General features: G+C 35.7%; 1 protein-coding gene across 1 annotated transcript in view; it reads right to left on the reverse strand.

Moving 5' to 3' along the window:
- The window catches only part of TMEM163 (transmembrane protein 163), a 448,530-nt gene extending 431,917 nt beyond the window's left edge, over nucleotides 1–16,613 (reverse strand). Inside the window, exons 1-2 of the mRNA XM_053698226.1 lie at nucleotides 16,176–16,613; nucleotides 5,331–5,450 (exon numbers count right to left, since the gene is read on the reverse strand). Of these exons, the coding sequence (XP_053554201.1) occupies nucleotides 5,331–5,450; nucleotides 16,176–16,371 (316 nt within the window). The 5' untranslated portion in view covers nucleotides 16,372–16,613. The remainder of the gene's footprint in view (nucleotides 1–5,330; nucleotides 5,451–16,175) is intronic.
- Nucleotides 16,614–24,402: the final 7,789 nt, after the last annotated feature.

Genomic DNA, 24,402 nt, shown 5'->3' on the forward strand with positions numbered 1-24,402 from the left:
GCCTAACCTGTCAGGCAAGGTCGGGGTAGGTCTTACCTGTGTCTCCCGCACTGGTGAGAGCTCTCGCTCCGTCCGGGCTTGGGCCCGTGTAGTCACTGGGTCCGCCTCGTTGTTGCATACTGGAGCATAGGCAGAAGTCATGGGGCCCAAATCGTTGCCCAGTAGTACTTCGGCAGGTAAATTATCCATTAGGCCCACGTTCACAGCCCCCTTTCCCGCTCCCCAATCAAGATGCACTTTAGCTGTTGGAATTTTGTACACATCCCCCCCCGCCACTCTAACGGCCACAGTCTGTCCGGATCGCTTGTGCTCTGGCACCAAATGACTCTGTACCAGCGTGATAGTAGCCCCTGTGTCTCGCAATCCCTCGGTAGATCGCCCCTCGAGCCATACCCTCTGCCGATGGTGCTGGCGGTTATCTGAGGCAGCATATACAGGGTCTGCCTCGTGAAGCGGCCCCACATATCCCTCCATAGGGGCCTCTTGGTTAACACAGAGGGCCCGGGCCGGACGATAGGACCCAGAGGGGTAATTGTAATTCCTGGGTGTCTGGTGCGTATTAAGGGGGCAGCTAGCCATGAAATGCCCTGGTTGCTTGCATCGGTGGCAAGTCGGTCTGGGACGCTCAGAGCTGTTATTGGGTGGTCCTGAGTGTCGGACGGGCCCTGTGGGCACCGGGGCTCGGAATTCAGCACGAGGGGGTGCACGGTAAACCTCTCTGGGTTCGACCCGTGCTGGAGCTCGGTAGTTCATGGGTTCGTGAAGACGGGAGTCATAATGTTCATCGGCCAATTTGGCTGCTTCTTCTAAGGTAGAAGGCCGCCTGTCTCGCAGCCATTCCTTCCCTTGCTGTTCCATGCCATTATAAAAATGTTCTAAGAGAAACAATTGTAAAATTTCCTCCCCAGTCACCGCTTTACTTCCGCTCAGCCAGTGATTTGCCGCTCTCCGCATTCGGTGCGCCCATTCCATATGGGTATCGTTAGGCTTCTTTTCCGTGCCCCGAAACTGTCGGCGATACGTGTCCGGAGTTACAGCGTACCGTCGCAACAGTGTCTCCTTAACTAGCTCATACTGTGTCACTTCCTCAGCACCCAGAGTACGAAAGGCTTCCAGGGCTCGTCCGGATAGTTTCCCAGACAATATCGTGGGCCACTCTCTGTTGGGAATCTGGTGCAGGGCACATTGCCTTTCGAAGTCCGCCAAATATTCATCAATCCCTGTCTCGCTCTCTAGGAAGGGTCGAAATGCCGCATAGGGTATCTTGGGCCTCCCAGCATTTTCGACAGGGATGATTACCTGCGGGGCTTCAGCATTGCGGTGTGCGTTCGCTAGGTTGAGTTTGTGGGCTCGAGTCTCTCGTATATCCTCGTCCGCCTCCGCCATCAACTGCTGTACCAATTCCATGGAGGGGTTCGGCCCGTATAATGAGAGCCTTTCCCGAACAATCCTGGTTTTTTCGTCACTAATCGTGGTCGGTGTTTCCGCCATTGTGAAGCTCTGATCCAGTTCGGTCAATTCTGCGATCAGCTCTCTCCTCGGCCGGTTGCTGGCGTACCCCCCTCTGCTTTCAAGTAAATCCTTTAGGGTTGTACGCTTCAATTTTTCGTAAGCGCTCTCCATCCGTTCTGTACCTCTCCTAGGAAATCCAGGAAAATCCCGCCGCTGCCGCCAAATGTTACGGTTACCCTTAGTCTCGCTGAGAGATGGACCGCTTAGTAGCCTGGATCCCTATTGCTAAAGAGGGGAGAAGCTGCTTTCCATAGTATTCTATATGAGTCTCGCAAATATAGAATAATCTCCCTTAGCTGCAGTACAGCTAGGATACCCTTCTGCCCACAAAAACGAGTCAACGCTGCGATTGAGGGTCAAACAAGACTCAGGACTGGGATGCCCAGCCTGCTTTTTATTAAGGTTACATGCACACAGGGCACTCCCAGGGGGAGAGGGGGGGAAGCACAAAATCCCCCATCACACATTTAGATAGAGAGCACTGTCCTTTGACAGGCCACAATAGGATTACAGTACTTAAGATAACAAGTTTACAAGTTCATCTTATCAATTAGCAGTCTGGCTCCAGAGGTGATTAGACAATAGTTTCTAAAAGCTGAAAAAAAAGAGTTAACTCTTTATGAAATGAAACTTGTTACAGTTTTCTTGGAGCCCTTCTTAGGCGCTGGCTTGCTGGTTCAGGCATTGCTGCTGGGAAATAAGCTCTTCACAACAAAATAACTAATGCTTCTGTAACACAAAGTTTTTTCTATCTTGTTCTTGTTCTATAGTGTAATTTCCTAAAACACCAAATGTATGGATTTCAGGCTCCTTTCCAGCAATAAGAGCCTACCTAAGGATATTCTGATACTGTTCTGTTTTCTTGCAATGTCTAATGTTTTTTGAAACACCAGTTCTGGCAATAGCATCCAACAACCTCTATGTTTTGGCTTAAGTATACAATGTTTTACAGTGGATGCAGTTCTCTTTTTTTTTTTTTTTTTTTTTGTGTGTTGTATTATGTTTACTTTTCATCAAATTTTCTCCATCGTTCTATAATAATCCCCGGACTGTAATAAGACTTTCAAACTAGGTCCAAGAGTGGCCTAAGATATGGTTAAAGGGGGATATAAAGTGAGGACTTTTACCTAAGTTTGCACAACCACTCTCAGATTTGATGTGAATATTTTTATATTACTTATTTTGTGTATGATGTATGTTCTTGGTTTCTTTCTATGTCCTCAATAAAAATATTAAAAAAAAAATAAATAAATAATTATTTGTAGAGTGCACAATTTTTAAACAAAAGCAAGAGGTGTACGACAATTATAAATGAACATGTTATGTGAGCTAAGCAATCACTGGGTGGCATTTTGCAGACTCAGGTAGATTGTCAAATATCTAAGTAAGATGAAGTCACTGCAGCCTCTCTTGGAGGAAATGAAACAAGTACACTTCCAGATGAAGCACGGAAAATAAATAATGGGTGTATACTGCAATGTTATCTGATTTTCTTAATTAAACATTTTATACAGAGATTAAATGTTGAGCCCATTTAAAATGTAGCCTTTTGGGACTTTGTGAGTATTTGGGTTTACACCTTTGCATCACGATACGTGGGAAGAGTGTCAGAGTATTAGTTGTGGACATTAATTAGTGAGAGATTGCTACAGATGGTTTAAAGTAAGTAAACAACCTGTATATGTTTATATTCTGTTTACAATTCCCTTCTCATGTACAACAGAAGACACCCTGCCTTAATGCAGTGGCGTCACTAGGGTTGGTGTCACCCAGTGCGGTAAGTTATGGTGTCACCCCCCCACCCCCCAGAAAGCAGACACACACAAACACAAATACACAGGCACACACACATACAAACACTCAGACACACACTTAAAAACACACTTGGATGCACACACAAACACTTATACATACACACAAAAACTCAGACACACACACATAAAAAATATGTAAACTGCACTGCATTAATTATAAAGCTCATGCCTACGCTGCTCCCTGGCTCAGCAGAGAATCAAATGAAAGATAAACAGTGCACTCTAAAAATAAATCACTAAAGAAAAAGTTTAGGTGCACAAACTATGAAAATTCTGCTCTTTGACTTTGTTCCAAACATGTCAGTGCACAGCCCAGGGCCGCGTGCCTACCGCTTCTTATGGCCAATCACCTCTGCACTCTGCCCACCCCCAGACCCCCGCCCGCCCTCCCCTCCTACCTCTTCAGTGTGCACTTAGTGTACCGTAACCGTACCGGTCTGGTGGGCATCATACGTGGCTCCTTCACTTTAGAGACAGTGTCAGACAGTTATGCGGTCAGGTGCCAGGCATCCCCCTCACGATTTCCCGTTTCCCGTTTAGAGACTGCTCAGTGACTCCACTGCTCCACACGTCACTGAGCAGTGATCACAGACAGGCAGGCAGGTTAAGGCTAGCAGTGCAACTTCGCAAGCCCAACGGCACGCCCACAACATTCATAGGGAAATTGGGGGTAGGGGAGGAGCAAAGTACAAACAAGCAAAAGCAGTCGGGAAAACTATTTGTGGAAATTGCAGCGCTGGCTCAAGGGGCAAAAAAATTAAGTGTGTCTATATTTTCCCCAGCCCCACTAATGTTCACAAATGTTGGCACCTCTAATAAAAAAAATATGCATTTCTACATTGTATTTCTTTGAATTTCAATAAAAAAATATTTTTTTTGGTGGTGTCACCCCTGGAGGGTGTAACCTGGGTGCGGCCCGCACCCCCCTAGTGATGCCACTGCCTTAATGTGATGAAATAATTTACAGGTATCACAAGGCAAAAAAAGATTGGGAAGCATTAGAACAAAGGCCTCTAGTTATGAAGGTCAGTCGGACAGACCTCGCTGAATACGGCGAGCAATACGCTCGCCGTATTCAGCATTGCACCAGCTTGGCCGCCAGCAGGGAGGTGTCAATCAACCCGATCGTACTCGATCGGGTTGAATTGTGGCGATGTCTGTCCGCCTGCTCAGAGCAGGCGGACAGGTTATGGAGCAGCGGTCTTTGTGACCGCTGCTTCATAACTGCTGTTTCTGGAGAGCCTGCAGGCTCGCCAGAAACACGGAGCATCAAGCTCCATACGGAGCTTGATACATATGCCCCAACGTATCAATTGACTAGATTCTCTAAGTAAAAAAAACTCTTCCATTAAAAAAAAAAGTTCCTCAGTTAAATAAGCTATCCCTGTACAGCATTAGTAACTCAAAATTAGAGAACAATATGGTAGTTGTAGAAATGTCACATGTCACAAGAGTTCTTTTGTTTGTCAAATAGTCATCCACTAAAAATCTAATACATTACACAAAAGTGCTCACTTCTGAAAGACTTCTGAACAATTTTGTAAAAAAATCATATTACTTTTGTTTTTCTTGCTGTTCAGTGATTGCTGCACAACTGGATTTCTGCTATCACTATTTTTCTTTACAACCCTCTATGAGTAGAAATATCTGAACATGCTGTTTTATCTGACTGTCACATCAAAGCAATTGAACAAATATTACTCAAGCAAACACAAGAGTAGGCACATTATAGAACACTCAGTAAATAAGTAAAGTGCTTCAGATAAATCAGAATATTTAATAAAAAGTAAACTAAAGATGGAATAGCTTCTATAAAATGGCCATAAAGCATTTAACCCTTTGGCTACCAGCCATCATGTTCTGTTTCTCAAGCATCCATGTGGCATTTGATGCTCTGTTTAACATTTTCACCTTCACCATGAAATATTGAACAGTAGAAAACATACATTAAGTTAAAAATACAGAAGAAAAATGTACGGGTGCCAAGAAAATTTGGATACTCACTGAAGGCAGCTATTGCCAGAATCAAGGTGACTACAATGGAAGCCCACGATACCCATAATGCTTTTTTCCTGTAGTCTTGTGCTTCCTGTGGTTTTAGTTTGGTGCTGCTCTCTAGTAATCCTAATGAAAGCAAAGGAAATTAACATAATTATTATGCGCAGGTGTAAATATCAGATGATCAAATAAGTAGTCAGAATAATTAAACACCATTACAGCAACATAAATCTCTCAAATGTTCTATCACTCTTTTAAAACAATATATTTAAATTATTTATAGTATATATACTGTATATTGAAACACACACGTACAGTATATGTATATCTGTGCCATATAACCCAATTTGTCTCATATTACCCCAAATATGGCAATATTAACACTAGGGTCTCATGAGTTTATGGGCTTTTTTTATGCATCATCCGTTTATTTTGAAACCAGGTGTGTTATACAAAATGTCCATTTACACACAGGCCATTTGTTTTCTAGAAGGTTATGTGGGACTTCATTTGATTGAGGAAAGTTTCTATTTAATGAGTGGTCTCATAGGTTATAGCTTCATTTTTGACAGAGAGAAGCACAGATTCTGATTTCTCAGACATTTTATTACAGTAATTAAATGTTAGGAAACATATTGATAATGTGATACTATGAAGGTCAAATTGATGGTATTTATTGTCAAATGAGGTGTTTTATGCTACTTTCAGTTTCAAGAGGATAAACTATGGGATTTGTTTTCTGCCATTTAACATGGAACTGAATACACACAAGTCTAAAAGTTTATGATGTATCCTATAACCCCACCCCTTTAAATTTCTCCTGCCACAATATCATGATTTTTATTTAGGTTAAAAGTCACATTTTTTACCATCAATTATTATGTATTTTGATACTGGCTTTAGAAAGGACATCGAAAGTACTTTATTAAACCAAGGTACATACATAACAACACTGAAAGCACCCAAACAGGGTACAAAAGGGGAAACATTGCTTTTAGGGAGGGTAACGCATTTGTGTAATTTATTTTAATCAACGTTTTATTACAGAAAACAGCTTCATAATCACCATTTTAGCTACAGATATTAAACCTATGGACTGTACACCGTTGAAGTATTAACTATTTTTGGTGCTTTTTCAAAGACTTATACATATTTGTCACCAGGAACTAGGCACAAGCAATTTATCACTACATGTCCATGCTTAGAAGCACAGGTCCTGTAATTTGACTGTAATTTTTTTATCTTTCAAACTGTGTATTTAGTTTTAAAAGATAGATATTATCTAAGGTTAAACTAAAAAAAAAATCCTCTTTGAATTGAAGAATTTAAGGCACATTGCGTTAACAAATTCTGTCATCCATATAAAAAATCATCTAACCTTTTTTTGTTTTGCCAGACAAAAAAGTGAAGACAAATCTATTTATATTGAAACAAATGAAGCTTCCTACACATTGGCTGATAGGTACTTGATATGATAATGCTCATTCATTAGCTAAGTAGGCTCAGAAGCAGCAATTCACTTCGAGGAGCTAGCTGGTGATTGGTCCGTCGTCTGCACATTGGCCATATGTAGATTTTGCTATTTGTCCATGCCTCAGACAGGGAAGCATGCAGAAATCGTGTGGTCTTTTGGTGTCAGCGAGATCCACACTTCTACTGCTCTGGAAGATCTTGAGACAACCAACATACAGGTTACGTAGATGTCATTAAGGAGTTAAAATTGCATGTCTGAATCATGGAAGAAACATTTTTGTTCCATTAAATTAAATTGTGATTGGGTTGAATTTGATTTATTTTCTACTGAAATAAATCAATTTGATCTTTAATCATGTCTACCTTACATTTACAAGAAGATAGACCCAAATCCCATGAGAGGAGGGGGTTTACAGTCTTCAAACTCTTGAATTAATCAATGCTCAATATAAAGATATCACAGCCAGTAACAAGCCTTCCAGTAATGTGGCTCTGATTTGTTGATAAAACTTCAAACTGCAATAAAAGGATTAATTTGCTACAGATCTATTACCACTGACCTCTGCATTAATTTTCCTCTATGAAACAGTAATACATTTTCTGTATATATTGGAAAATATACTGCAGTTATTATACCAATGATTTAATACATTTGCATACTCATTCAAAAAATATATTCACTCTCCCAAATAAATGTAGTTTCAAGTGTATAGTTGGTGAAAGGTGAATACTGTAATATATCTAAATAAGGGCTAGATTAAAAGTGAGGCCAAAGATTTTTTGCACAAGCGATATCGTCTTTTTGCAAGAAGTATTAATTGAGCTGACATTACAAATTCAATCCTTACCGCAATCTCAGAGCTGTGGTTAGCTATTTTCTAATAAAAATTATTAAAAACAAATATTGCACGAAAAAGAGCTCAAAGATATGAGATCTCGGGTGTTAGAAAAAACAGCGGCCATAGTACTTTAACATAGAGATACATACAGATACATTGCTAAAGATGTATTTGAATGTATATAGATATGTTTAACTATGTATTTACTGTAAATATTTCAAATTCCAACATTCTACACATAGCAGAATATGTTCTATGTATTTTTAAATATATATTCCTATACATATATATATATATATATATATATATATATATATATATGTATATATCTATACCTTTATATAATCATCTATATATATATATATATAGGTATAAATTTATATTTGTTCAAAAAAATCATATATATGTAGAAATATTTAATTATGAATAAATAGAACATATACCCCTCTGTTAAGAACATTCGAATATGAAATATTCATAGTTTCATGTTGGGCTAGCGCAATTGCGAAAATGCTATAATGATTGCGTGAGAGAGTGGGTGTTAGTTTTTTTTCAGTTTTTTTCTCCATTAACTTCTATGGGGGGATATGAAAAAAAGCCTTTTTTTTCTCCATTTATTCAAATTTTGACTTTAAGCACGGTTTGGGTTACCGCTGGGAAAAAACCTGTTTATGTTCAACTAGAAATACCAGCGCAACCTGGCTACCGCAAACATTTAAATCCTAGCGGAGTTTTCGCTATAGCGAAAAAGCAAAATACTGCTCTAGTTGTAATCAAGCCCTGAATCATTTCCATTTCTATTTGCAGTTAGCAAAACTCCCTAGTCGTTATGTGAATTAAAGGGATATGAAACCCAAAATGTTTCTTTCATGATTCAGATAGAGCGTGCAAATGTAAACAACTTTCTAATGCACTTCTATTATCAATTTTTCTTTGTACTCTTGTAATCTTCTGTTAAAAAGCAGGGACGTATGCTTAGGAGCGGGCCCATTTCTGGAGCACTTTATGGCATCAGTTTTGCAAGAATGTTTTCCATTTGCAGAGCACCGTCTGACTTTTATTTTTTTTAAACATATATATTTCTGTATAAACTAGCTTTAGTTATAGAGACACTAAAGTTAAAAGGAAATGTTTGTGATTCAGACATAGCATGCAGCTTTAAGAGATTTTCTGATTTATTTCCATTACCAAATTTTGCAGACTTTTTATATGCACACTTTTCGAGGCACCAGCTTCTACTGAACATGTGCACAAGTTGACAGTGTATACGTATACTTGCAAAAAATAAAGATAATAAGGAGATCAAAGTCCATAAGCCAAATCCTGGGTAAATAAAATCGCCTTTATTGGAGTAGATTAAAAAAAATAAAAAATAAAAATAACTAGCACTTATTCAGTAGGTGTTTTTATCCAATCAGGCTGTTGTATTCCCTTTATAGGTTTAACCAGCTGTTTTATATTATGTCTATGATTACGGTCTATCGACCGAAACCAGTCAGGCTTTTTTGCTGACTATGTGCTAAATTTTGTATTTTCCTATCTTCTGATCCTTTTTTTTTTAATCTACTCCAATAAAGGTGATTTTATTTACCCAGGATTTGGCTTATGGACTTTGATCTCCTTATTATCTTTATTTTTTGCATCATTTTTTGTGGATGGGCAGGAATCCGCTATTTAAAGGAGTCAGTTCATAATCTCCCTACCAATTCCATTCGTTTGTATGACCCCAGCACTTCCACCTATGCCTTATGTGTACTAAGCACTTCTAGTGATACGGAGACTTTTCGGCAGTCCAACTTCCGGTCACCTGATGTTTCTGTGAGTGAGGAGAATGGCGTCGGCCATACAGCAGCTCTAAGACGCCTGCCACGAACGGATGGAGTTGAATCTTCATGACTGGTGAGAGTGTTGGAACTGACTGTTCTATCCGGGGGGTGAGTGAAGACTCATTGACTGCGACTAATTAATGTTATAGCCTGGTCTATACGTATATACCGTTAAAACGGTGCTGGCTTGTTTTGCTGTTTATTCCCTAACACTTTGACTGCGCATGGTGCAGCAGTGTTTAGACGTATGTGACAGCCTGTTCAAGTTACTTCAAGTTGCTGTGAGCTCTGCTTTCTTTAAGTCTCACCCCTGTGGATCACTGTTATTACACTATAATTGAAACATAACAGTTTGTCTGTTTATTCCTGTGATCTATACATATGGTGCTAGTACTTATACTATTGCTAAATACTACTTTTGGATACTCATCTCTTATTCTCCTATACGTATACTTGTCTGTGATTGGTTGATGAATGTCACATGATACAAGGGGCTGGCAAATGTGGGAAAAATACATTTGTCAGAAAAAAATCGACTGCTTATTTGAAATTCTGAATAAATGATATTGCATTGTCTTTTTATTAATCACTTGTTAAAAGCAATTATACAGTATTAAATGGTTCTTTTTGTTAAGAGCTAAAGGAACACACAGACTCACTAACTTGCACAAACACTGTGAAGAAATAACTGATCTATATGTAGAAAAGTGGATCACTCTGCTCCAAACTGTTTAAAGGGACTGGTACAGTAAAACTGGTTTCCCCTTAAAGTGAAGGTAAACTTTGATGAATGAAAGCCCGTTTTTTAAATATACTATTAAAAACAGGGGCACTTGCTTCCCACTCCTGGAAAACATCTCTACACATCAGCAATGACTAATCCGACTTCCTCCAATCATGGCTTTCCCCCCAGGGTAGTCATTGCCTGAGGCCATGCTATAATTGGAGGAAGCCGGATTAGTCATTGCTGACTTGTGAAGAGAGGATTTCTATGAGGGGGAAGCTGCTCTGGTTGTGAAAAGAAAAAAAGGTAAGTTTTTAATCAAAACGGCTGCTTTGTAAACTTTGATTAATGAAAGTGCCCCTGTTTTTTATAGTATTTTAAAAAAAAACGGGCTTTCATTCACCAAAGTTTACCTTCACTTTAAAGTGAAAGTAAAGTCAGACTATTCGTTATAAATATTTCAAAAATATATTAAAAATAAAGAATACTTTAATTCATCATTTTGTTCTAATCGTTTTCTATATCCTTTTTTTCCCAATTCATTTTGACAAAGTCACTCGCCTATCCTCCACCCGCTTTAAAAAAAAAAATTCCTTGTAGGTGACGTATCCAGTCATATCTAACTGATTGGTCCTCTAGTGGAGTCTTGCTCCGTTTCATATATGCCCCAGGCTTAAAATGCACACGGGGCTAACTATGAATTACAGCTGTCTTTAGAAGCACTTTCATGCAAGCCGCCTGCACATTTTAAACAAAGGGAATCCCCTACTTTCTTAATCATTGATGAAATCACAGAGGCCTGCCTCTTGCTTCCGCGTCCGCCCCCAAACGCACTCTGCCGCATACTATTGGTTCTGATGTACCATCTATCAGGATGTGGACCAATGAGAGCTCGCCACGCACAGGAGTAAGTTAAACATTGCTGAGAGAAAGCGTTGAAAGGTTACGAGCACACTTCATGAAGTATACGGCAGGTGGGACCGCTGATCATAGTAAGGAGGAAGCAGGAAGAAAGCGAGGGGGTGGAGGAAAATAATGAAGAGTAAGATCACAATTAGGTAGATATTTTTAAAACCGGTATAAATACAAAAATATAAAGTTAGCGATTTAATTTGTTGTTGCGAAAATATTTATAAAATTACACTGGAATGTGAGATAAAAATATATATACATATACACCCATACAGGCTTATGTTCAGCCTATTTAACAAATTTTTTTATGAATTTTGAGGCACCTTAACAATACATTTTTTTCCTGCGTATTTTTGTGTGTTTTGTAAGATTTTAAAATTACAAAATTCATATGTATGCATCTCCTTCCCATACGAAAATGCAGTATAGGTCCCTTAGCGAGACATCCTGTTTTCAGGAAAAAAATCATCATGCATTTGTGATTGGCTGATGGCTGTCACATGGTACAAGGGGAGTGGAAAAAGACATAACTTTAAAATTTGTCAGAAAAAAAATCTACTACTAATTTGAAGGTCAGACTAAGTGCTATTGCATTGTCTTTTTATCATGCATTTATTGATTATACAAATTTACTGTATTTACTGGTCCTTAAGCTTTGCTTTACAAACAGCAACTTTTTAACTTGCGAAAAAAATAGTGAGCACTGTAGTGCGAAAATATTTATAAATTACACTGGGATTTGAGAGAAAATTTCATATACACCCATGGAGGACCATGTTCAGCCTATTTTACGAAAAAACCCTCACCAATTATTATTTTGTACGAATTTCTTGCTTTTTTTGCACATCGGTGTCATTAAATTATGGTTTACACTGTGCATAGTTAATACGATGTATTCTTGTATAATTTAAAGCTCCCTTATTTGTTCCAAGTGTTTGCCGAACTGAGCTGCTAAGGCAGCCCATGGCAAAACGCTATCTTCGCTATTTGGCTGAGAGGTGATGTTTCCACCTCTCAGCCAATAGCCGTGTGGGTAATCTGGCTTGGCGCCAAAAAACTATTTTACAGTATAATGTCCCTTTAAAGGGACATTATACACTCATTTTTTCTTAGCATAAATGTTTTGTAGATGATCTATTTATATAGCCCATAAAGTGTTTTTTTTAAAATAAATGTATAGTTTTGCTTATTTTTAAATAACATTGCTCTGATTTTCAGACTCCTAACCAAGCTACCTTCACCAGCTTGCTCCTGTTTGTGTAAAGGGTCTTTTCATATGCAAAAGAAGGGGGAGGTGGGGGGGTGTCTTATTTGCCACTTGCAGTGGGCTTTCCAGCTACATTTTCAACAGAGCCAAACTGACAGATTCTAAGTAAGTTTTTAAACAGTTTTATACTGGATTTTTATATCAGTATCTGTGCATCTTATTCTTTATAGTAGTGTCTATTACATGCAGTTATATGAAAATGAGTGTATACTGTCCCTTTAAGTAATGGATACAAAAAAACTATTCAAACAAGAATGTTTAGATGAAATAATGCTTCTAGTGTGGGCTGGGTTGCAAAGAGGTACTACAATTGTCATTTTCCATTGTTCCAAGTTATAGCCTTTGAGTAACATTGATAAATAAGAAAAGGGAGATTTTGTGTAAATAATTAAACAAATAAGATAAAAGTTTATTTTCCCTACAACAAATGCAAGGGGAACCTCATTTTCCAGTACACTGTCCCTTTAATCATTGAAATTATCAGCATAGTTGGGGATACCACAGGCAAAAACAGCTATTTTGAAAGAGAAATAAAGACAAAGGGACAATGTAATACACTCCAACAGGTAAAATAGATAATTGTGAACACATTAAAGAGAGAAAAGATTACAGTATACTGTCCCTTTAAGGAGTAGGAGTAATAAGAGGCCATATAAAAACAGCTGGAGGGCCGCAATGGAGCCAGAGGGCCTGTCCTAGATTCACAGTTATATTAGTGTAATTCTTCTTCCTACCCTGCAATACTATATAAAATTATAACATGAATCGTATAAATTCTAAGATATAGTAATTTAAATTAAACATTTTCATAATTAGTTTTAGGTATAAAATATAATCATGTTTTGCAATATCACCTTTAGTTTATTCTTTTATTCTTATTAAGAATAATTCATAAAATATGAAACAAATTTTTCATCAAGATCTGGTAAATTAAAATGTTATTTTACAACGCAAAGCAATTTTAAAATGCAAAACAGTATATACCTTTCTATATCTCTAAATACTCTAATAACAAATATATTGTTGACTGTAGGAATTAAACAACAATACTTCTCTAATGTATCAGTATGTATCCAAATGCTGTAATGAAAACATAGTAAAGGTATTACTAATAAAAGCAATAATAATATGTAATTAGTTTCTCAGTTAAGCACCCAACACTATAGCTATAATTTTTCAGACCATTTAAGGATCATGCAACTAAAGATCAGTTTCAGCAGGTTTCTTTCAAATTGGCCACAGGAGTGACTAGCAAATTTGATAAATATATACTGGTGCAGGAGGATAATTATTTTGTGTGTTTGGATGAAACCATCTGATTTCACATTCATTAGATGAAACAAGACTCTAAAATAGATTCTCATTACTCCTCCCATCTGTGCCTATGTCTGCCACTTTCAATTACTATGTTGTTATCATATCCTATTTACAGCCTACAGATGAAAATTGTACATCAATTGTTTCCTCATAAGCAACACACTGAAAAGAACCCCCATGTTTGTGGTCCATGTATGTTATACACCAGCTGTGTTCTAAAAAGGGTGTTCTGTCACATGGTTATTTCAATCCTTTGTTCTGCCTATTAATTCTACATTAAATCTTTGGTAAATCCCTTAGATGCAAATAGTTGCTGCATCATGAAATTAAAATGAATAACTATATTTTGGAAGAAAATTTTCTTTAGATACTCAAAAGAAAAATTTAAAAAAAAAAACACCAAACATTTGGCAAGTCTCTTATTATCAGCACATACTGTATATTACATATTTTTTAAATGCACCTGCATCTTACATATTTCAAATAGGCTGAGTGATAAAAATGATCAAATTATTTTTTATTGTCATGTTAAAAAAAACAAGTCAATTTATGTATAATGATATTTTTTTTTTTTTAAAAGCATGTTTATATTAATATCTAAAATACATATTTGGTTTTTGTTATGAATAATTGCTTTTATGTTTTAATTTTGCATCTTTAATATATTCAATTCAAAAATAATATTGCAATGCAGACTTTACTTTTGGTGTTATAATTAATTCTGCTTTTCAAATCAGCTTTTTATGTATTTAATATAATTCTAGCAAATGTAAAAGTTGCAAGAACAATTGTATGTTATGTTTGAAAATCTAGTTTAAAATAAATGTTAACTGAAACATGGAAATCTAAATTTAAAAATAACTGCATAAATGACAAATTACTTTACAAAACAATATGTTTGCTTTATTAAATTTTGAAGTAAAGTCACATTTAAAGGTTGTAATTAAATGTAAAGTAATACATGCAGCCTGTGTTCTCTCCAGCCAAAACAAAAATGTGTATCTCTGAACAGCAAAATACTAGCTATGTATCAAGCTAGACATATATCTGTCTGCCACTAGCTATTTAATCTATCTATCTATCTTCCATATATCTATTTTTCTATATATCTGTCTAACAACTTTATTTTTATCTATTTGTCTAATATTGATCTATCTATATTTCTATCTAATAATAAACTGATATTTATCTCTCTTCCAGTATAAAATAACTTAATATATATCTATAGCTATTTATCTATCTATCTATCTATCTATCTATCTATCTATAGCAATACTAATGTATATGTTGCAAACTATCAAACAGCCAACACATGGTCAGTTCTTACCTAGTCATCATCCTAGCTAACAATTATGTGGTCTGTATCTATTTTTTATATATCTCTCTCTATCTGTCAATAACTTGATATTTATATGTGTATGTAAAAATTATATATATATATATCAATGTTGCAAACTGGTAAACAACATATGGTCAGTTTGCTTATTAATATCTATACCAAGCTATACCATCTATCTTCTTATCTATCGAACTATAACTTGATTATCTTCTCAAAATCAATATCTAATATCTATCTATAAAAGTAACTACTGACATCTATCAACCAATAACCAGGCACTGTCCCTCATTAGTTAACTCATCTCTGGTGCCTTATAATGTATGTGCTTTGATTTTCTGCCTTCCATAGCTGAGTCTACCTTTTAAATTATTCACTATAACCTTGAAGCATCTGATTTGTTTCAAGCTCTTCCCCTGATCTCTGGATACTGACTCTGCATCCTGACACAAATGACAAGGCACTAAGCAGTCAAAGAGAGGGTGCAAGGTGTAAATACTGACTTTATTTTGTTCAACAAGGTTGTACTTTAATTCCCGGTATCCACCAAACCAAAAAAAAAAACCTGACATCTGAAAAATAATTCTGACAGTGGTATTTTTGCATAAACAATGCATAACATATTCATTTAATGCAGAGAAGAGTTTACAATTTGCAATTTGTATTTTCAGTATAATTACAGTGTGTTGAATTTGTCAGTTCAAATACTAAGTAGCACATTCTATTTGACAATGAAATTATGATCCTTAATGTAATAAAGCACTCAATGTACAAATTATCCTACGGATCTATATACTGTATTTATATAATGGGATCATCTGTTTTACTGTCCAGTAAAAAGTCAACTATGGATTTAAGTGCATTACAATGTTACTTCCCAACTGCTTGAGCTATTAGCGAGCAAATGTAATGTTTTGTATAGCTGTAGTGGCCTTTATGCACTATCCTGTCCAGCAATAGAGACATGAACACAAACTCAGGACTGTCTATTTGACCTTGAGTAGACAGCCTATCCCCTGACTTCACAGTACACTATAGTTACTGTTATATTTAAACTCAAGTGCAATACATATCCCTTCCATTCAATCCTAATGCTAGAATTACACCTCATCACTGGGATCCTAAACTGACCTCATAAGTTTCTCTAACTCACTGACCTCTGTTCTCCACCACATCACTGAACTGTGCGCTGTCACTGATCTTCATCTGCTGCCCTCGCTCCATGCTGATGGCTCCCTCCTGCCCCTTGTGTGCAGCCTGCTGCGGGTGTGGTGTGGATGTCTGACCGTTGCAGGACGGCTGCACGATGCTGGGGTCAGGAGTGTAGCAAAGCTCAGTGTCAAACGGATCCATATTGATGAAAAAGAGAAGCTAGGAATGTAGCACCAAGGTGAGAAGTCAGAGAAGCAGAATGCGAGGTGGAGAGTGAGAACGTCTGAGTGAGTACAGCAATCCCAGCAGCTTCAGTGCAATCTCATATCAGCTCGGGCTGCCAGCCTGGGAGAGGACTGGAACACACAGGCTCTAAACACAGGGCTCTGCTGCTGCCCTGCACATCCCACTGCATACAGCTGATAATAATAACAGTCATCTGAACAGCATGCACAGGGAGCAGTGTAAGGGATAGGGCTCCTGCTGCAGGGAACAGAAAAGGGGAGGGGCAGTGTTGCCAGATGTCAAAACTTCTTATAGCCCAACCTGAACCAATCAACAAATCTAGCCCAAAACTAGCTTAATGCACAGCCAAACAGCGAGAAAGGTACAGTCACAAAGGACAGAGAAAACTACATGGGCTAGATAATTGTTCAGATATAAAGGGTCCAAAATCATAATATTCTACCTTAAATGAGTGTCTGCTAAGGTTTGTTTATTGGATATGGCAATCCTGAATGAAAGATTACTTTATTTACTGTGGGGTGAAAAATCAAAACCAGAGGATAATAAGCTTGCATTACTTTTTCCAAAGTGAATTTAAAAAAGAAAGCATCCACTACTTATCAGTGCCATGCCATACATTTTTAAAATTACACCCCCACACACACTTAATAATGCTTACTAATATATATATATATATATATATATATATATATATATATATATATATATATATATATATATATATATATATATATATATATATATATATATATATATATATATTTAACCTTAATCACTGACCCTGGTTTGATCTCCGGTCTGTTTAGGCTCCATACACTTTAATATAAGAGCAGATTCACACAAGATGTGCACTGTCTTTGCGTACTGCCTGTGTGATATATAACTGTTTTTTCCTTTCAGCGTTTCTGGAAATTATAAAGTCTATGGAAAAAAGCTTGGAGAAGTCATGAGAAAGGAGAAGCAGCGATATTGTCATGATTAGGGACAGAGTAAGTGGCTAATTGGTCAACTTAAAAGATGACTCCAGGACAATGCTATAACCATATTTTTGGTGGTATCTAAAACTAATTGTAGCCATTAAAGGACCAAGAAGAATTTGAAATTAGAAGTAGAATATTTTCTGGCAAATTTTAAAATTAAAGGGCCATAATACCCAAATGTTTAAACACTTGAAAGTGATGCAGCATAGCTGTAAAAAGCTGACTAGAAAAGATCTCCTGAACATCTCTATGTAAAAAAGAAAGATATTTTACCTCAAAAGTTCCTCAGTAGCCACCTCCCATTGTAAAGGATTTCTAAGCAGCATTTTAGTGTGTCTGTCCTGGGACAGCTTAGGGGATGAGCCTCATGGACTCTCATATTATTTCACCAATCAGGTAAAGGAAGCTTACTATGAAATCTCATGAGAGTTAAATCAAATCTCATGAGATCACAGTAAGAGTTCATGACCTCAGCACTGCTGATGCTGATTGGCTGCTGTTCATTTCTTCATTTTTTTTTTTACCTGCAGCTGGGAGCAGGTGAAGTATAACTTTTTACACAGAACTTATTCTGCTGAGCTGAGGAGATTGTGAGGTAAAATATCTTCCTTTTTTACATAGAAATGCTCAGGTGATATTTTCCTGTCAGCTTTTTACAGTTATACTGCATCAGTTTCAAGTAATTTAGCATATGAGTATTATGTCCCTTTAATACAATTTTCCATTGCCCTTTATCATGTGACAGCCATCAGCCAATCACAAAATGCATATACGTATATAGTATGCACTTTTGCACATGCTCAGTAGGTAAAGCCTCAGAAAGTGTGCATATAAAAAGAATGTGCATATTTTGATAATGGAAGTAAATTGCATGCTCTATCTCAATCATGAAACTTTTATTTTTACTTTAGCGACCCTTTAATGCTACAGAAGGTTTGTAGGTCTGTTGTAGAAATTACACACAGAATGTAGCCTAGAGCAGTGTTTCTCAACTCCAGTCCTTAAATAACCTTGACAGGCCAGATTTTCATGATATCTATTGCTTGAGCACAGGTAAAATAATCAGCTGGTCAGTAGCCTATTATGTACTTGAGGACTGGAGTTGAGAAACAATGGCCTAGAGCAGCCATTGCTTAGCGTTACTTATGGGCTAGTAAGAGTATCTGAGCACCATAAATGCCCAGCTTAAAAGAGTTGTCTCAGAACACCCACAACACTCAATCTGATTGAGAAAGGGTAAGTATGTGTGTACATATCTATCTATCTATCTATCTATCTATCTATCTATCTATCTATCTATCTATCTATCTATCTATCTATCTATCAGACCTGTCAGATAGATAAATAGATAGATGATAGATAGATAGATAGATAGATAGATAGATGATAGACATAGATATATATTTAGGCTAAGTACTTCTGAATTTTACGCAAAACTTATTTCACAACTCTATAGCATAATACCAACCGTTTGACTTCCATTGGGGCATTAATCAAGGCTGCATGTAGTTTTATCCATTACAGGTAATAAAGGGAAAGTGAACATTATTATTATTATTATTTTTTAAATTTCATCAACTATAACAATAACAGTGAATAGATTGTTAAACATTTCCAATGTTTCTGGAACATCTACTGTGATTGGCTGTGTCATCTGATGACTGAGAATGAAAAAAAAAGGTTCAATCTGTAGGGTTCCTGGAAGAAAAAGTAAACAAGGTGACACATGGATGTTAATAAATAACCAAACATTCCCAAAATACTGAGAAGGATTTGCAAACTCAATTGACTACTATAATTAAGATAAACTGAAAAAATACTAAAGGTACTTAGAAGTCAAAATTAAAAGTTCATGATTCAGACAGAGCGGGCAGTTTTAAAAATATTTTTCCAGTTTATCAATTTTTTTAATCAAGGTTTTCCATGTTGACACTTAGCTTCTTTTCATGAGAGCATAGGGCTCAGGAGTGTGCATGTGTCCTGAGCACATTATGGCAGCAGTGTTTGCAGCAATGTTTGCAACAATGTTAATCATATAGTGCTTCAGGCCCATGCACACATCTGAGTATTTTTTTTCTTTTACCATTAACTTATCGATACCTTTAAAAAATAAAGAATTTTGTGAGATTCAAGCCAGCAAAGCTATACTTACCTTGCGCTATTCGCCAGCCTCTTCTGATCCTGTCTTTTTTTTTTTTAAAGTGCATCATTGCACTCTGCACTGGGTGAGAACTAGATTATTATATATACTGTATATATATATATATATATATATATATATATATATATATATATATATATATACTAAATACAGAAAGATAGAGCTACTAAATTAGATTTCTGTTGAATAGGTAATTGTATTTTAATGTTTAAAAGGGGAAGAATTGCATTGATAATGGAAATTAATCAAAGGGAATGGTGTTCAATGTAAAATGTACAAACTATATAAAATATTGGAATTGTGAATAGAAAATAGAGTTCAAAAACATTAATTATTCTATTGACATTAGGTGGTTAGAATTTAAATAACTCCATAGGAAATAGGGAACTGTGTTTAAAACTGCAATTACTCCATATAGGGTTCATATTCAGATTTACTCTACCGGGGAAAACGGAACCACTTAAATATGAAATTGCTACTTAGAGAATAAGAAATTGCATTCAAATTAGCACTATTCAATAGGGAATTGAGAAGTGTGCTTACATCTGAACTAACTAAGGTGTAGATAAACATCATCAAAATTATTCTGTAGTTGTTCTATATAAAATAGAGCATTGTGTTTCAAATTTTCATTTCTTTTCTGTAGGAATGTTAATAAAATTATTTATGTTACAGGGAATAGCAAAGTAAAAAATATTCCAAATATTATTCTGCTGTAATAGGAAATTTAAATCATATCTGTAGAATATATTATAGGATCATACCAACACATGATGCATCACAGGGTTAAGTCCTACTAAAAAAAAGTGTGGAAACTCACCAGGTCCTCCACCCCCCTCACAAGAGCATGCAATTTTATACAACTTCTTAATTTACTTTTTTAATATTGTGTAATTTTCTTTGTTCTCTTAGTATCTATTGTTGAAAACCATACCTAGGATGGCTCAGGTGCAGCAATGCACTACTGAGAAATGGTTGCTGATTGGTGGCTGCAAATATATACTTCTTTCATTGGCTTACTCAATGTGTTCAGCTATCTCCCAGTAGTGCTTTGTTGCTCCTTCAACAAAGGATACTGAGAAAACAAAGCAAATTTGTTAATAGAAGTAAAATTGTATGCTCTATATGAATCCTAAATTAAAGATTTAATGTTTCTTTAAAATTTAGAAAGGGCTGAACCAAAATTTGGAGGCTTATAGAGACTGCCAATGTGAACAAAACTTTTCAGACCATTTGTATTTAGGCAAAGTGATTAAGTTAGCTTTATGGGGAATAGGGGTTTTGTAATTCTGTGGATTGGATTTTGATACTGAATAGAGCATTTTTATATTGAGAGTGCTGTTTCAAGTACAGTATGTAATTTTGAGATGCTATGCATAAGACATTTGGATATTTTTTTAATAAATGGGTAAATTAAATAGACAACACTTATATTTCATTATTGCTTTTAGCCAATAGCCATGCGGACTTCAGTCTTTTTTCAACCTTATCTACTATGTTACTATGGTTTATTTTAGACTCTATGGGCCAGATTACGAGTGGAGTGCAAACAATTGCGGGCGAGCGATAAGGGGTTTATCGCAGGTGTTTGTGCTTATCGGGCTTATCACTCGTATTACAAGTTAAAAGTAAATGCAATCACTTGAACGCAATCTCAATTTACGCTAGAATGATTACCGCAACTTCAGAGGTCTGGTTAACTGTTTTGCGAAACTAAAAAGTGTCACAAAACACATCAAAAATACATTACAAAGTACAGTTACACTCATAATAACAGCATCTAATAAAAATTATTAAAAACAAATATTGCACAAACAAGTTCCAAGGGCTCAAAGATAGGAGATCTCAGGTGTTAGAAAAAAAAGGCAGCAAAAGGGCTTTAACATTGATATACATACAACATATACATGTCTAAAGATATATTTGTATGTATATATTTATGTCTTTATATATGTACATATATATTAATGTATTTAAATGTGTATATATGTATTTACAGACATATATACACACATAAACCCATGAATACAAGATACAGTATATATAGACATATATACGGAAGTGCATTGGAGCCCTTTGCAGTTAAAGTGATGGTAAATCCTAGCGTTTGTGAAACGCTAGGGACTACCATTGGAACAAATAAAGGGGACTTTCATTCATGAAAAATAAATACTTAATTCTGAAAGCTCCTTTATTTTTTGCAACGTTCACTGCACTGAGCTGCTAAGGCAGCCCACGGCAGAACGCTATTTGGCTGAGAGGTGATGTTTCACCTCTTAGCCAATAGTCATGCGGGAAATACGGCTTGACATTTACGCAAAGAAAAATCTACTGTACAATGTCCCTTTAATAAATTGAAATAATTTGAAAAGATTCTTAAAATTGCACACTATTGACTAGATTACGAGTGATATCGCAAACTTGCGCTCATATTACAAGTTGAAAGTAAAAAGTTAGTGAGAAGGCGAAAACCTGACAAGTGCAAAAAGTTTAATTTAAATTTTATTGTAAATACTTATTTCTATAAACCTATACACATATAGCTATTCCTATAGATATATAGGTATAAATATGTCTTTTTCATGAACATTATGAGATATATATATAGAAATACATATTTAATTATAAAAGTAAATTATTTACTATGTGAAGAACATAGGAATGTCAAATATGTGTAAAGTGCTTCAGGGTTCGCAAAATTGCTAACTTCAATGTGCGTTATTAAAATATTACATATAAAATATATTTAAAAAAAAATTAAATATTGTTTAATATTATTAAACATACTGTAAAATATTCAAAATAATCCATAGAATAAACCATATATTGCATAAATCTCTCCTTACAGAAATATTGCAACATCTAGCATGCACACAACAACCAAAGACTACCATTCCTGCACTATCCTTTGTCAGCTAACTTCTTTTAAAATTACGAGTGTATCAATGTAATATCAATACTTTACAATGCAAATTATATTGACATTTAGCCACCAATCAGCAAGCGCTACCCAGGTGCTGAGCCAAAAATGGGCAAGCTCTTAAAGGATTACTTTCTGTTATAATTTTTAAGCTAAACAACTAACATATTAAAGTTAATAAACATTAATTAAAACCTACTGACCTATATTTTCTCCAAAACGAAGTTTCATAACGTTCTAAAAGTTATATCTTTTATTCGCCGATGATGTCACGTTATCCTGCCCACTATTTTCAGCACTGCATGTTCAAAATACTTAAACCAATAACTTTGTGTTTAAAGCGCCATTTTGAAACCTAGGTATTGTAAACGGATTGGTACAGAGCAAAGGATACCCACGGAGTGGGTTTGGAAAACAATTACATTTGCAGACAAGATTTCTGATATACGGTAGAGATATGTTAATGAAATGCTATTGATAAAAAGCGTATTTGGGGTAGTTAGTTAGTAACAGGCATAGCAAATATTTACTTACAGTGGCCCTTTAAGCTTACATTCCCGCTTTAAAAAAAAATAGATACCAAGAGAAAGAAGAAAAATATATAATAGGGATTAAATTAGAAAGTTGCTTAAAATTGCATGCTCTGTCTGAATCATGAAAGAAAAAAAATTGGGTTATATAACCCTTTAATAGCAACAGATGCTTGTGATTTCAATAATTATGTGCAATATAATTTGTAATACTAATGTCCTAGATATCAGTAATTATTTAATTTAATTTAACATAACAATGTTCTCTATTATACTTTTTTTTACACTTCTGTATAGTTATTTTAATTTGGAACTTATTGGCCATAATAATATCTAGTCAAAAAAACTTCAAAATGTGTGTGTGTTTTTTTTTTGTTTACCATGTATCATACTTCTAAAATATGCTCACTGGTCTCCCAAGTGAATAAAACATTACATTGTAGCCCATCTAATGAGATTATTTAACAGTCTTTCTAAACAGTAATTTAAATTAAGATCCAACAATTAAACGGACATAAAACCCAAATTATTCTTTCATGATTTAGCTAGAACATACAATTTTAAACAACTTAGATTATATATATATATATATATATATATATATATATATATATATATATATATATATATATATAAATATATATATACAGTATATACTGTATATATATCCAAGCTAGAGAACCGCACTCGCTGGACTTTTAACAAACAATAGTTTATTGTGAAAAAGTGAAATTTCGGGGAAACAACTGTCCCCTTCCTCAGACCGTTGTATCCGCGAAACTTCACTTTTTCACAATAAACTATTGTTTGTTAAAAGTCCAGCGAGTGCGGTTCTCTAACTTGGATATTTGAAATTTTCTGTTCCGGTCACCCTGGCACATTATACCGTTGGTGAGAGTGCAAATCCCATATGAACTTTATATATATATATTAGGCGATAAGCCTGCCTAGAGGTCAGTCTATGTTTAAAAAATACAAACCCCCCAAGATAAAGTTAAAAAAAAAATAAAAAAGTAAAATTACAGAAAAAAAAAACAAAGCTTTTCAAAATAAAAAATGTAAACCTAAACAAATACCCCTATAAAAATAAAAAATCCCACCCAAAATAAAACACCCCCTAATCTAATAATAAACGACCTATTGTAGGGCATTGCCCTAAGTTAAACAGCTCTTTTACCTCTAAAAAATACTAAGTCCCCCCCTAACAGTAATCCCCCCCACCCACCAAACCCCCCAAAATAAAGAAAACCTAACACTAAAAAAACTAAACTACCCATTGCCCCTAAAGGGGCATTTGTATGGGCATTGCCAACATTCCTTTGAGGATGCGCAACTAGCGACACAGACGGACGTGTTACAAACGCCATTATAGTATAGATATATATATAATATGCA

Source organism: Bombina bombina, chromosome 1 (assembly GCF_027579735.1).
Source record: "Bombina bombina isolate aBomBom1 chromosome 1, aBomBom1.pri, whole genome shotgun sequence".
NCBI lineage: Eukaryota > Metazoa > Chordata > Amphibia > Anura > Bombinatoridae > Bombina > Bombina bombina.